The sequence below is a fragment of the Bos indicus x Bos taurus genome, chromosome 15 (genome assembly GCF_003369695.1).
Source record: "Bos indicus x Bos taurus breed Angus x Brahman F1 hybrid chromosome 15, Bos_hybrid_MaternalHap_v2.0, whole genome shotgun sequence".
Classification (NCBI taxonomy): domain Eukaryota; kingdom Metazoa; phylum Chordata; class Mammalia; order Artiodactyla; family Bovidae; genus Bos; species Bos indicus x Bos taurus.
The window spans coordinates 70,049,261-70,065,450 of record NC_040090.1 but is presented as its reverse complement, the minus strand read 5'-3'; the positions used below and the strand labels follow the sequence as shown (position 1 = coordinate 70,065,450).

General features: G+C 40.7%; 1 protein-coding gene across 1 annotated transcript in view; it reads left to right on the top strand.

Annotated features, from left to right (window-relative positions):
* Nucleotides 1-15,052, top strand: part of MAML2 (mastermind like transcriptional coactivator 2) — a 401,688-nt gene extending 386,636 nt beyond the window's left edge. Inside the window, exons 4-5 of the mRNA XM_027563894.1 lie at nt 5,597-5,708; nt 10,735-15,052. Coding sequence (XP_027419695.1) covers nt 5,597-5,708; nt 10,735-11,753 — 1,131 coding nt within the window. The 3' untranslated portion in view covers nt 11,754-15,052. The remainder of the gene's footprint in view (nt 1-5,596; nt 5,709-10,734) is intronic.
* The last annotated feature ends 1,138 nt before the right edge of the window (nt 15,053-16,190 follow it).

The following is a 16,190-nucleotide window of genomic DNA, read 5'->3' as shown; positions in this document are numbered from 1 at the left end:
TAGAAGACATGGAGTAGCCATCACAGTCAAGAAGAGTCTGAAAAGCAGTACTTGGATGCAATCGCAAAAACAACAGATGATCTCTGTTTGTTTCCAAGGCAAACCATTCAATACCACAATAAGCCAAAGTTTTGCCCCAAGCAATAACATCAAAAAAGCTGAAGTTGAATGGTTCTATGAAGACCTACAAGACCTTCTAGAACTAACACCCAAAAAAGATGTCCTTTTCATCATAGGGGACTGGAATGCAAAGTAGGAAGTCAAGAGATAATTGGACTAACAGGCAAGTTTGGCCTTGGAGTACAAAATGAAACCGAGCAAAGGCTAACTGAGTTTTGCCAAGAGAATGCCCCAGTCATAGCAAACACTCTCTTCCAACAACAAAGGAGATGACTCTACGCATGGACATCACCAGATGGTCAACACCAAAATCAGATTGATTATATTCTTTGCAGCCAAAGATGGAGAAGCTCTATACAGTCAGCAAAAACAAGACCGGGAGCTGACTATGGCTCCGATCATGAACTCCTTATTGCCAAATTCAGCCTTAAATTAAGGAAAGTAGGGAAAACCACTAAACCGTTCAGATATGACCTAAATCAAATCCCTTATGATTATACAGTGGAAGTGAGAAATAGATTCAAGGGATTAGATCTGATAGAGTGCCTGAAGAACTGTGGACAGAGGTTTCTGACATAGTACAGGAGGCAGTGATTAAGACCATCTCCAAGGAAAAGAAATGCAAAAAGGCAAAATGATTGTCTGAGGAGGCCTTACAAATAGCTGTGAAAAGAAGAGAAGCTAAAGGCAAAGGAGAAAATGAAAGATATCCCCATTTGAATGCAGAATTCCAAAGAACAGCAAGGAGAGATAAGAAAGCCTTCCTCAGTGATCAATGCCAAAAATAGAGGAAAACAATAGGATGGGAAAGACTAGATATCTCTTCAAGAAAATTAGAGATTTCAAGGGAACATTTCATGCAAAGATGGGCACAAAAAAGGACAGAAATGGTATGGACCTAACAGAAGCAGAAGATATTAAGAAAAGGTAGAAAGAATACACAGAAGAACTGTACAAAAAAGATCTTCATGACCCAGATGACCATGATGGTGTGGTCACTCAACTAGAACTAGATATCCTGGAATGTGAAGTCAAGGGGACCTTAGGAAGCATCACTATGAACAAAGCTAGTGGAGATGATGGGATTCCAGTTGAGCCAAAAGATGATGCTGTGAAAGTGCTGCCCTCAGTATGCCAGCAGATTTGGAAAACTCAGCAGTGGCCACAGGACTGCAAAGGTTTTCATTTCAATTGCAAAGAAACACAATGCCAAAGGATGTTCAAACTACCACACAATTGCTCTCATCTCACACACTCGCAAAGTAATGCTCAAAATTCTCCAACCTATGCTTCAACAGTATGTGAACCAAGAACTTCCAGATGTTCAAGCTGGATTTAGAAAAGGTAGAGAAACCAGACATCAAATGCCAACATCTGCTGGATCATGGAAAAAGCAAGAGAGTTCCAGAAAAACATCTACTTCTGCTTTATTGATTACACCAAAGCCTTTGACTGTGTGGATCACAACAAACTATGGAAATTCTTAAAGAGATGGAAAATTCTTAAATACCAGACCACCTTACCTTCCTGAGAAATCTGTATGCAGGACAAGAAGCAACAGTTAGAATTGGACATGGAACAACAGACTGGCTCCAAATTGGAAAAGGAGTACATAAAGGCTGTACACTGTCACCCTGCTTATTTAACCTATATGCAGACTACATCATGAGAAATGCTGGGCTGGATGAAGCACAGGCTGGAATCAAGATTGCAGGGAGAAATATCAATAACCTCAGATATTCAGATGACACCACCCTTATGGTAGAAAGGATGAACTAAAGAGCCTCTTGATGAAAGTGAAAGAGAAGAGTGAAAAAGCTGGCTTAAAACTCAACATTCAAAAAACTAAGATCATATCATTCCGTACCATCACTTCATGGCAAATAGACGGGGAAACAATGAAAACAGTGACAGACTTTATTTTCTTGGGCTCCAAAATCACCGCAGATGGTGACAGGACCATGAAATTAAAAGACACTTACTCCTTGGAAGAAAAGCTATGACCAACCTAGACAGCATATTAAAAAGCAGAGACATTACTTTCCCAACAAAGGTCCATCTAGTCAAAGCTGTGGTTTTCCAGTAGTCATGTATGGATGTGAGAGTGGACCATAAAGAAGGCTGAGCGCCAAAGAATTGATGCTTTTGAACTGTGGTGTTGGAGAAGACTCTTGAGAGTCCCCTGGACTGCAAGGAAATCCAACCAGTCAATCCTAAAGGAAATCAGTTCTGAATATTCATTGGAAGGATTGATGTTGGAGCTGAAACTCCAATACTTTGCCCACCTGATGCGAAGAACTGACTCATTGGAAAAGACCCTGATGCTGGGAAAGATTGAAGGCGGAAGAAGGGGACAACAGAGGATGAGATGGCTGGATGGCATCACCGACTGGATGGACATGAGTTTGAGTAAACTCCAGGAATTGGTGATGGACAGGGAGGACTGGCACGCTGCAGTCCATGGGGTCGCAAAGAGTCAGACACGACTGAGCGACTGAACTGAACTGAACCTATGCCAATTATTTTTATCTTCGAAAAATTGAGCTTCATGTAAAGCTCAATTCTTTGAGCTTCATGTAAAGTTGCAGTGAAACATTGTAAAAACTTCCTGATCCATACTGAGAAAGACAAAAGCATTTCCTGATGTCCAGAACTGATATGAAACTCACAGTCAGGCTATTTTCTTTTCTGTTGGACTTAAACAATTTTACAGAATACGAAGCTCAGACAGTATTGCTCTGAGACCATGATAAAATGAGACAAAAGAAGGCCACTTCATAATTTTGTCTACAAACTGACACAAACAAGGTCACTGTGCAACTCACAAAATAGGAAAATTTCCCGTCTTTTGCTGAATGCACGACAAATAGTTCTTTACTCAGTGATAGAATTGACCTCACTTTCTGATAGCTTACAACCTAGAACAAATCCTCTCTTCCTTAGACCCTCCCTAAGTCACCTAATCAAAGCCCCAATCCTGTAATATTCTACTACAGTTCTGCTGGGACACTGGGTTGTCCCTCATGATGTGTTTTCATCCTCCCTCCAGTGAATGGTAAACCCAGCAGGTGTGTTCCTGTTACTGAACGCGAATCCATGTGCCTGACACACGGTGAGTCCGAGCAACACAAAACGTCAGAGCTTGGAGCAGAGAAAGATTTATTGCAGGGCCAAGGAGTCAGGCGGCTCATGCCCCCACACTCCAAAACCCCAGGAGGCTTTCAGCAAAGCACTTCTAAAGGCAAGGTGAGGGAGGGAGTGGTCAGTTATGGCAAATGTCTCGGTGTCCCAATTCTTTGTTTTTGCAACTGTCCAGGTAGGTCAGGTGACAATGTTCCTGAAAACCTCTAACAAGACAGATGTTATTCTCTGTTCTGCAATTTTTTATCTCTATATGAATGGACTCTTAAAGATCAGCATCCGGAGAATGGGATATCCTGTATATTTCAGGCTCTAGGCAACATTCTTTTACAGAAGGTGCAGAGCCATCATGACTAAGCACAGCCAACAGAGCACAAAGTTTAAAGGAAAAAGGAGCAGAGCTAACATGGAGTTAGATTTGTTCTTCCCTGCTACATTTGTGGTATTCTTTGGACTCATATGGGCCTTCCCAGGTGGCTCAGATGATAAAGAATGTGCCTGCAACTCGGGAGACCCCGGTTCAATCGGTGGGTTGGGAAGTTCCCCTGGAGAAGGGAATGGCAACTCAGTCCAGTATTCTTACCTAGAGAATTCCATGGACAGAGGAGCCTGATGGGCTGCAGTCCATGGGATCACAAAGATTCAGACACAACCGAGCGACGAACACTCGGCCTAATATAAAAACAATGCCCCTATTTCCTCTGTTCACCTCCAAACTCACCTACTCTAAAGATCTAAAGGGGGCTCATACCAGAAAGAAGAAAAGAAGGGAATCTGGGAAATGTCTGGATTCTGAGAATGGGTTGGCAGAGAAACGAAGCAGCAAGAGACCCTTGTATCATGTGATCAGAAAGCCTAAGTTTTTGACTCAGGATCGGGTTTCAGTTCTGCTACTGTGTGATCTTGGACAAGTTACTCAACCTAAGGAAGCTTCTGTTCATGGATTTGGGGAGGTCGAAGAGGACCCTCCCTCGGTGGGCCTTGGTAAAGACACAGAGAAGAAGCTGAGGTCTTACCCATGGCCGAAACAAGTTTATTGAAGGAAGAATAGAAAGAGCAGAAAAAGAACGTCAAGAGAGAGGTGGGCCAAGCCAAGAGAGGTACTGGGACCAGAGTGATGAGGTGGGGGCGGGGTGGGGGAGGTTGTTAAAGACGCGGCTTTTACATATTCATTTAGGTGAGCGTGGATTGACAGTTTTGATTGACAGTTGCGAGTTAGGTAACAACAGGTTGTCCTTCCCATAATTCAGCCTGTTATAATCAGATGCATGTGTATATAGACTATTTATGAATCCTTAATAGGCTCCCGGCTGCCTAAGGTCACTTGAGAACACAACTTTGCATCAGTGGCCATGCACAGGAGTTGGAGAAGCCCCACTGGTTAGTTTTTAAATCTACTGGCTGCGTAGGGCGCATGCGCAGGAGTTGGACCCGTCTCTGGTTATTTTGTAGCATATCTGTGAATTCTCCTGTGCCGCATTGGGGCGTGCCTGGGGCTTTAGAGATCAGCTTGCATCCTCTTGGCCAGGCCACCCCTCAGGCCTAACTTCCTACCTAACACTTCCATTCCTTATCGATTAAGTAGGATCAGTGTTCTTGCCTGGAGAATCCCAGGGACGGGCGAGCCTGGTGGGCTGCCGTCTATGGGGTCGCACAGAGTCGGACACGACTGAAGCGACGCAGCAGCAGCAGCAGCAATCAACCTTATGAAAGGGAAAGTGAGATAATATGCACAGAATGCCTATGTCAGTTATCTGATAGGTTATCTCCTCCTATCTCTCAGGTTGCCAAATTTAGCAAATAAAAACACAGAATACCTGAGTGTCCTGCATTTTACCTGACAGTCTTATTCCTATACCTTCCATACATGGTGGGACCAGAAGTACATAAAGTACAAAAAATATATCAGGTGTGCTACAAAACTAGAAATACCTATCTCTGAAGTCACAGAAAATCTGTCCTCTCTGAAAGCTAATTGCAAAGTAAAGAAAATGAGAGTAGTTACTAGACTCAAAACACATGTTGAATGTTAACCAGAGGTAGAAACTAAACTTTTATGAAGGAAATTGAAATCTAAAAGATCAGTCTCTAAATAAGGTCCATGATTCGCCACTGGCTTGAAACATGAAAACAAAACAAAACAAAAAACCAACTAAGATCCATGATTCTTAACTATGACTGCAAAATTGTTCTTACCTTTTGAGTAACAGTGTTTATTCAGAATTTGTTACCTTTTGAATAATAATATTCTTACCTTTTTGAATCACAATCTATACATTTTTACAAGTGAGAAACTAACAATGCAGTTTATTATATTTTCATTTGTGTTTTCTAGGAGAAAATTGCTCCACAAGATCAGATAAACAGACATTTGACAAGGCCACCACCAGATTATAAAGACCAAAGAAGAAATGTGGGCAACATGCAACCAACTGCTCAGTATTCTGGTAAGTGTTCTTAAAAATTAATAAAATTCCTAACTGTGAAAAGAAGAAGACTGTTCAGCTGTTAATATTCCCTCCTTTCCTCATTTCATATTTAATTGTAACATCTTTCTTAGACTCCTTCTCTAGCTCCCATTTAACTTTCAATCAGGACCAAATTGGACTATTTTTTAGTCCAAGCATCAAGTTTTTCTAACTTATTTTTGTTCCTCATTCAGGGTTTTCACTGCTCTTGGGATTACCTCTGAAAGTCTAAAAAGCATAAATATTTTCTAAATGCTTGGTTCAACCATTCTTCTCCCAACAGTGTATTTTGACCCAGACAGTGTTAAGATAAGCAGATATTTCACCCTCATGGTCCCATTTGTTATTTGCATAGAGTCCAATCTTTCTGTCTCCACTTTGGGCTCATCTCCCTAAGACAAATATCCCTATTACCAAAAAATAATTGAAAAGCAAATTACATCTTTAGGAAGTCTCTCAAAATACCAAAAGTGGGTTACATGTAAAATATAAAGCAAGGGACTTCCCTGGTGGTGCAGTGGTTAAGGCCCCTAGCTCCCAATGCCTGGGACCCAGGTTTGATCCTTGGTCAGGGAATTAAAATCCCACATGTCTCAATGAGGAGTTGGCCTGCTGCAACTAAGATTGTGCAGCTATATATATATATATATCAAACCTGGGTTTGATATATATATGTATATATAAAGCTATGTATATAACATTCAGACAACTAAGATCATGGCATCTGGTCCCATCACTTCATGGGAAATAGATGGGGAAACAGTGGAAACAGTGTCACACTTTATTTTGGGGGGCTCCAAAATCACTGCAGATGGTGATTGCAGCCATGAAATTAAAAGACGCTTACTCCTTGAAAGAAAAGTTACGACCAACCTAGATAGCATATTAAAAAGCAAAGACATTACTTTGCCAACAAAGGTCCGTCTAGTCAAGGCTGTGGTTTTTCCAGTGGTCATGTATGGATGTGAGAGTTGGACTGTGAAGAAAGCTGAGCATAGAAGAATTGATGCTTTTGAACTGTGGTGTTGGAGAAGACTCTTGAGAGTCCCTTGGACTCCAAGGAGATCCAACCAGTCCATTATGAAGATTAGTCCTGGATGTTCACTGGAAGGACTGATACTAAAGCTTAAACTCCAGTACTTTGGCCACCTCATGCGAAGAGTTGATTCATTGGAAAAGACCCTGATGCTGGGAGGGATTGGGGGCAGGAGGAGAAGGGGACGACAGAGGATGAGATGGCTGGATGGCATCACGGACTTGAACAATATGAGTTTGGGTAAACTCCGGGAGTTGGTGATGGACAGGGAGGACTGGCGTGTTGCAGTTCATGGGGTCGCAAAGAGTTGGACATGACTGAGTGACTGAACTAAATTTATGTATATATAAAGCAAAACTTCTTAAAGGATCTCCCAATACAATATAGATGACAGATACTACCCCTAAAATCTCTCTCCTTCCACTCTCTGAACTCTAAAAAACCTCTCTCAAACCTAGCCTGTGTGGCCCCTGCTTTCTCCTAGTCAGCATCTATTCCAGTCTTTTCTGTCCAGAACTCTGTACCTTCTCATGTAAATTAAGCTTGTCCTTGAGTGTCCCAGATTCTCTCTGCTGTACCTGTTAACCTTCATCTGTCCAGGAAACCATAAAGGAGATGCTCTAAAGAGGGAGGGGCTGTGAATATTTCTGTTCATTACTATTTTCTGATCCTGTTAAGTGTAGTAATCAATATATCATTCTAGTTTATTTAAACTCCTTCAAATGCACCAGATTGCCTCCTTCCACTAAAGTCAGGAATGGGACATATGTATTCCATTCTCTAAGATTGCTTTGCCTCAGGGCAAAACCAGGATTCTCTGTTTGAGTCTCTCCTCAAGAAGGTTGAATGACAAGATGGGTTTTATTTGGAGCATGGCTTCTTATACCACAGCCTTCTTAGCCCACCAGTGGGCTTGGGGTAAGCTAAGCGCACTTTGAAATATTATGTCACATTCGAAGCGAATGTTTGGGCTTTTCTTTTCCCAGCTATATGAGATTCCCAGTGAGAGCAGGGAGAGGCTGGCTGGTGGCTCTATGGTGTTGTCAGGGGTCCAGGCTTCTTTGTTTTCTATTCCGCCTTCTTGAGCACGTAGCTTCCATTGTAAGGGTTGCCTGGTGGCTACCACATCACCCAGCTTCGTGTCCATATTCCAGGTAGAAAGATGAAAGAAGGGAAAAGGTAAAATGGCCTTCCAAAGGAATCAGGTTCCCTTTTAAAAGTAGGTTTTTTTGGGATACTCAACTAGTAACTTCTGCCTTTAGCCAGAATTTATTCACATGGATCCCCCCACCCTGACCCCATCAGCAAAGAAGATTGCAAATTGTGGCTTTTCAGCTGGACACATTGCTGCAAAATGAAGGCTGTGTTTCTAAGGAAGACATGGAGGTTGGTTATTTCGACCTCTAAGTCTCTTCCACAGTGTATATGGGCGTTTGGTAAGGGAGGCATCCTTAGCGTCTAGCTGCTAACTCCCAAATGGGTAAGAATCACTGCACTAGAGTGCTGTATTTCCCATGTCTTCTAAGAATGAAATAAACATCAAGCACAACACAAACTCTTTTAACATTCTTTATTTCAATCTCAGGACAATAATAGTCACTTCGGCCAGATGTTAATCTTAGAAATGCTGTATGACAAGCACCTAGAACAATTTCTACCACATATCAGGAGCCTCTAAATAGTAACTGTAATTAATATTTTGTGATCTTTATGGAAATTCTCTCTTTTCTGATTGTTTAAAAATATAGCTTTCAAGAGGGGTAGGATGGGGGAGTGGGAGGGAGGCTTGAGAAGAAGGGGATATATGTATACAGAGCTGATTCATGTCATACAGCAGAAACTAAGACAACATTGTAAAGCACTTCTACTCCAATTTAAAAGATACTTTAAATGATAAATAGTTAATAAATTTTAATAAATACTAACGTGTGTGTGCACACACTGTAAAGCAATTATACTCCAGTTTAAAAAATAATTTGATAAATAAATGAATAATTTTTAAGAGTGTAAAGTAACCTAAATAAAGGGTACAAATTTTGAAAAGAAAAAAAAAAAGACTTAATAACACCAACCAAATATATCAACTTTTGAAAGATGTCCTCTTAATACAACATGTTCACTCTCTAACCATCATCCTAGACTTTGTTCCTACAGGCTATCACCTTTGGAAAACTGAATTAAGTTGAATTTTTGAAAATTTGATTCTATGCTAATGTCACCACAGATGTTTGCTACTTAAGTGACCCTAACAATAAATGTTTTGGAAAAAAACACAAAACACAGCTCTACTCACATACCTTTTCAGAGCATATTGTTAAAATCGGGGGCATCTACAGGGAGTGATTTTTAAAGTGTCTGAAGTGTTTCCATAGCATTTCTATAATGGAAATTGCCTTTTCATGAAACCTCCAGATACCAAGATGATATTGCTTAATGGCATTAGCATCCTGTGAACTCTGAGTTATTGTCCAAGTATCTCCTATCTGACTCTGATCCCTCTTCATTAAACACTGCCCTGCAAACACACACAGGGCCCTGTGCTAAACCTGGAGATACAAGGAGACACAAGAGACTGCTCCTGCTTCAAGAGGAATGTAGTCTAGCAGCAGGTATTTTTAAACAAACAGCAAGGACTTCTGACTTTCAGGGTGTGTACCATGCTAGCTGTCCCCAAGCAGTAGAGGATAGCCTCAGGTTATAATTGCAGCCATTCTCTTTTCACACACTGCCATTCTGATTTTCATATGTGTCTAATTATCTGTTTCTCAGTATTTCTGATTGCCAAGTTATAGCTTTGTTTCATTGTCTCATTCATTCATTCAATAATTATCAGTTGAATGCACCATCCACTACAGTTCGAGAATACGATAGTTAACAAAACAGGCAAAAATTCTTTCTCTCAGGGAACTTATCATCTAGCAGGCACTTTTATTTACCTTTCTGGCATTCCATTTTTACCTCTCAAGATGTCTTTCCCATGATGATTTTAACCTCCCCAAGCGAGGAAGATTTCAGTGTATTGGTCAATCACTATCTGATAGGTGGAGCCTCCCTATTTAGCAGGCTGTGATTGAACAGTCCCACATTCAATCCCTTATTTATAGGCATCGATGTAGGCTCAACTGCAGCTCCATGGATTTCCCAGTACTGAAGCTAAATGCTACGTAGAACTTGAGAGAGCAAATGCTGCTTGAGAGAGGAGGCTGGAATATCAGGGAAAGCTTAACGAAGGAGCCTGGACCTTGGCCTGAGCCTTTGAAGAAAAGATAGGGCTTGGTGCAGTAAGAAGGGCATCATATGAGAAGGAAATGGCATGAGTGGAAGTAGCTCATGGTGTGTGGATAACAATGCCATGATAACTATACCTCCTAGAACAGACTATTCTCTGTATGGAAATAATCACTGGAGCAGGGATTACACTCAATTCCAAATGTTTGAAGAGATGGGAATTTACCCATCTTGTGGCAAATTCTTGAGTGGGGATGATAAAGATGAAAACTGGACGTGATTTTCAAGGCCATAGATTTGGACCATTGATCTAGTAGCCATGTATAAGATACATCCACATGTTCTAATTTGGACCCTGGGGTAACCAGTAGCATGGATTTTACAACAGATGGGAAGTCAACGATGTAGTCTTTGGTCTTGAAACAGAGTAAAGGTAATTCAAAATGGAAGATTGACTATCATTCCTCAGTGTTTCCAGGAGAGTAAAGTCTAAAAAATAGAACCATTCTATTTCAGTCTTTTTTCTATAATGTGTAAACTCTTGACCAAGGGATAACTTAGGGTGATACTTCCCCCCAAAAGCTGTCTTATTCCTTTTATGTAGTATGCTGTGATGATTATTTCTCTTACTTTGTTCTTACACCCAGAGGCAGTCTCAGAGCTGATAAGCTATTGTCAACTGCTGTAAGAGAGGAGATAACCTGCTGTTTTGAACTAACATAATTATCTTCTTTTTCTTAGGTGGCTCATCAACAGTGAGTTTAAACTCTAACCAGGCTTTGGCAAACCCAGTTTCAACGCACACCATCTTAACTCCAAATTCCAGCCTCATGTCTACTTCTCACGGGACACGAATGCCGTCCTTACCCACAGCCGTTCAGAACATAGGGATATATGGGAACCTGCCTTGCAGCCAACCCAGCACATACAGCGTCACTTCAGGAATGAATCAACTGACCCAACCAAGAAACCCAAACCAACTGATAGCAAATCAAAACAACCCTCTGATGCCACGGCCACCCACTTTAGGGCCCAGTAATAATAATAATAATAACGTGGCCACTTTTGGAGCTGGATCTGTTGGCAATTCGCAACAATTAAGACCAAATTTAACCCACAGCATGGCCAGCATGCCAGCACAGAGAACGTCGAATGTAATGATCACATCCAACACAGCAACGCCAAACTGGGCCTCTCAAGAGGCAACAGCCAAACAACAGGAGGCGCTGAAGTCTGCAGGAGTGCGCTTCCCCACGGGCACGACTACAGCCTATGCTCCAAACCAGTCACTGCAACAGGCGGTAGGTAGCCAGCAGTTTTCCCAGAGAGCAGTGGCTCCTTCTAATCAGTTAACACCAGCAGTGCAAATGAGACCCATGAACCAGATGAGCCAGACACTAAATGGACAAAACATGGGTCCGCTCCGAAGTCTGAATCTCAGACCAAATCAGCTAAGCACACAGCTTTTGCCGACTATGAACCAGGCAGGGACAGGGCTGAGCCAGTCGAGGACAGTCAGCCAGCCACCCTCCCTGGCAGCCGGCGGTTTTCCTTCACCCAACCAAAGTTCCAGGGCATTTCAAGGAACTGACCATGGCAACGACTTAGCTTTTGACTTTCTCAACCAGCAGACTGATAACATGGGCCCTGCCCTAAACAGTGATGCTGATTTCATCGATTCTTTATTGAAGACAGAGCCTGGTAATGATGACTGGATGAAAGACATCAATCTTGATGAAATCTTGGGGAACAATTCCTAGAGGAGAAGAGGGAGACAGTTCACAAACTCCAAGCAGCAGAAGGCAGTATTTTACAAGGACTCTGGAAAGGCCAAACTGTTGCCTTTTAGTTGGACTCTAGGAAGATACCTTGGCTTAAAAATGGAAAGCAGAAAGTAACTGTAGTGGTGAACGTCTTGGTCCAAATGCTTGTTTGAAATTTCAAACCTGGAAGTAAAACATTGGGATCACCTTTGCCTGTCTAAACCCCAGGACAGTATCCAGTTTATCCAAACAGAACGATGATGTTGATGTACAATTAGTTGTGTAAAATAGGCTTCCCAAGCTCCTTTTCTCCCTGAAAGAAAAGTAATAGAACTTGTAGCTTGTTTGAACCCCATGTCATGCAGAGGTACTAGTTCCAAGCAACAAGCAACAAATCCCTTAATCTGCTCCAACAGATGTATGTGTGGTTTAACCTCTCCACTCCGTCTTTTCATTTAGGTTTCTTAAAACTTCCAGGGTAGGTTGAAATGTTATAGATTTGTTTGGAGTAACCAGTGTCCTAAGTAAGGGAAAACTGGAGAACGCAGAGAATATCCAGTGGACTCTAGAATTTCTTCCCCAGATTCATCCCTCACTTTTTCAGTTTTCCCACCTATCCTGTACTTTAGCAAGATGCTGTGTCTAGTGAGGAACAGGAACACAGAGCTGGTCAACTTTTTTCCACAACCGGTTTCCGAACCCAGTTTCTGAATCTTAAGCTTCAATTATGGTCTGTCCTAATCATACTGAAATATGAGGGCATACCAGTCTGCATCAGATTTCACTCCCCTGGGCATTGCTTTAAAGGAGATGTATTAACCACAAATAACCTGAGGTGTTGCTTATTGTTGATGATGCCTGCTGGTTAGTGTCCCCGCTGAGTGAAACCGAACCTGGCCCGCTCTGCTTATTTTGATGGTCAGAGACTGATTTGTAAGAAAAGGAAGTTTGGAGACCAAAACTGAAATTATTAAGTGTCATGTTTTGGTTGAAGATAAGAAGCAAAAGGTCAGAATTCGGGATGGTGGGTACATATCTATTTCATAGGGTTTGAAGGAAAGTGTAATTGAGACAAAAAAAAAACCAATCTGGCCTTATTTAGACACATTATTTGGGTGAACAACTAAATAGAATGTGATCTGTCAGTAGCAGTCTGCTCATTCTGTTGTCCCTGATGTGATGAATCATGCCACATGCTAGATGGGCCCTCCATATCCAGGTTTTCTCCCTCAGGGCAGAGCACTGTATCAGAGAAAGAGTTCCTGCTGAATTGTAACAGATCAGCTGTAAAATGGGGAAGATGTACGCTGATTTGGGATGTATGCAAAATATTACTATCATTTTCCTCATTACAGAGGAACACAGGTTATCTTTAGCCTGTTTAGTTATACACTCACGTATTCAAGTATCAAAAGATATTTAACTGAAATCATTTAATAACTCTTTAGATACTTGTTCTAGAAAGAACACATTTTGAAAGTTCTGCAAAGCCCTCTTGTGATCTTTAAAATGTCTAGAAGCACTCTCTTTCTTTTACACAATACCAACATCACTGGCCCAGAATCTTTTCTGTGCTAGGTTGTAAATATAAATAAATTACTTGTTTTGTAAACTTTTGTAAAGAATATTTTGGTAGAAATACTTAAAGCATATTCTTTGGGTTATATTTATACATATGTGAAATAAATATACTATCAAAAGGTTATATTTTATACAAAAAGTAAATTGTTACCTTTTGTATGCTAATATACAAAGTTTTGTATAATATGATGGTTTATTTTTAGCTCTTACTCTTCACCCTAGATGGTCAAGTGGGAACTTTTGAAAACTATCAAGAGGCTTGTTAGACAAATTTATATTCTGAAACCTCAATAAGAAAGCATTCCAGGTTTCAACTCTTTCCTTTTTTTTTCCCTGCTCCCAAATCCTTTTTTAAACCCACAGCTCTTGCGTCTTGTTTGATTATTCTGCTGTGCACAGTGTATTGGTCCTTGTTGCATGTGGTCTATTGTGTGTCTTCCCATTTTTATAAATCAGTGTTGCTCCATGCAAAAAAGTACGGAAGAATTATGTACATACGAACACTCTGTTTTATGGCTCCTCCATGTTACTGTATATATATCTGCCAGCACGTCCCAGTTACACTCCTGTGATTCAGCTTATTTTTACCCTAACATAAATAGTATGTTTTTGTAGTAGATATCAAATTTAAGAGATAAAGCAATCAGAATGTTTGGATTTTCTTCTATCTTAATGTGAATTTCATAATTAATGTCTATTTATTCAGCTATTCATTAAAATACAGGATTCTTTGGAAAAAAACGGTGTAGTCTATAGTTTCTGTTTGTTGGCAGCCTATTACCAAAGATGATGTAAGCTGAGATAATGATGATTTGATAGACATTTGCAGCCAAAACTTCAGGATTTACAACTTAAAGGCTATGGGAATGCAATCTCCCTTTTACAGAAATACCAGACTTCTTAATTGTTGGCACTGCTTATCATTCTGACACAGTATCCATGAGGTAGAAGTAATTTTTCCTTTTTTTTTTAAATTCAAAGACTAGAAAGTAATTTAAGCAAATAATTCATTCTTGGCTTTGTGTTAAGCCCAATGAAGACAGATAACTCTGTTCTAAGTGAATGCACTAATATTACTTGCATTACTGTAACTGTACCCATAACTGTAAAGCTTTCAACTTGTAAGACAAGTATTTTGTATCGTGTATAATTTCATGTGTTAAAAAAAAATAGCTTAAAAAATTCCGAAGTGGTTCTCTTGTATGAAATCATGTTTCAGTCACCAACAATACACTATCACAGAAAGTTCTGATGGGCAAATTTATTCTTTGGGAAGCTTCTACTACTAGTGAAGTGTTGACTTGTCTCATTTCAACATTCTTTACTTCACTTAGAAAGTTTGTATTAAGATCCCACATCCACAACAGCTACCAAATCCTGGAGAAACATCGCCTAATTCTCAGGCACAGTAAACCCTTGCCTGGCCTGCTGTGTGGCATTTGGTCAGCCAAGCTGACTGAACACCGAACAAGGTAAACACAGTCTCACTGAGCATATTTACACAGTCCTTCTTGGGAGTCAAGGAGATTGAGAGAAAGATGGGCCTTTGCAGGAGACAAGGGAAACCATTCTGTTAAATTTTCTTGCTCAACTGTTGAAATATGTTGTTGGGGTTCCATTGTCCCTCCCCCCTCTGCCAAAAAAAGATGTGTGACATTATCCTTTTTATTAGCATTATTAATGGAGCAATAATAAAATTGATATTTTATGTCCAATGCCTGTCCAATGACTCTGGAAGGTTGTAAACAAATAAAATCAGCATCAAAGAGAAAGATAAATGCTGTATTCTAACACATATATATGGAATCTAGAAAAATGGTACTGAAGAATTTATTCACAGGGCAACAGTGGAGAAACAGACATAGAGAACAGACTTATGGTCATGGGGAGAGGAGAGGAGAGAGTGAGATGTATGGAAAGAGTAACATGGAAACTTACATTTCCATATGTAAAACAGATAGCCAACGGGAATTTGCTGATGGCTCAGGAAACTCAAACAGGGGCTCTGTATCAACCTAGAGGGGTGGGGTGGGGAGGGAGATGGGAGGGAGATTCAAAAGGGAGGGGATATATGTATACCTATGGCTGACTAATGTTGAGGTTTGACAGAAAACAGCAAAATTCTGTAAAGCAATTATCCTTCAATAAAAAAACAAATTAAAAAAAAGATTAACAGATTTCATCACACAAATACTTAATTTTTCTGTACTAAACAAAGACTGCCTACCTGCCTGCTGCTGCTGCTGCTGCTGCTAAGTCGCTTCAGTTGTGTTCGACTCTGTGCGACCCCATAGACGACAGCCCACCAGGCCTCCCCGTCCCTGGCATTCTCCAGGCAAGAACACTGGAGTGGGTTGCCATTTCCTTCTCCAATGAATGAAAGTGAAAAGTGAAAGGGAAGTCGCTCAGTCGTGCCCAACTCTTTGCAACCCCATGGACCGTAGCCTGCCAGGCTCGTCTGTCCATGGGACTCTCCAGGCAAGAATACGGGAGTGGGTTACTAGGCCCTCCTTCAGGAGATCTTCCTGACCCAGGAAATCGAACCCGCATGTCCTTCAGCTCCTGCATTGAGGGTGGATTCTTGTCTTGGCCTAAGACAAATGAAGAAATATATTTTCAACATATATAATATGCAAATGATTTATAACCTTACTTTACTTTTAAAAGATACATTGGGATGTAATTCATATACCAAAAAATCTGCACAGTTTAAGTGCAAAAAAAAAAAAAAGTAAAAGACAACAAAAATAAAGATGAAATATATAATTCTAAAATTATCAAATCAATCCTAGTATGATGGAAGGATACCTGAGAAGAAAGAGGGTAGACATATGAGTGAAAAGAGAGAGAAAG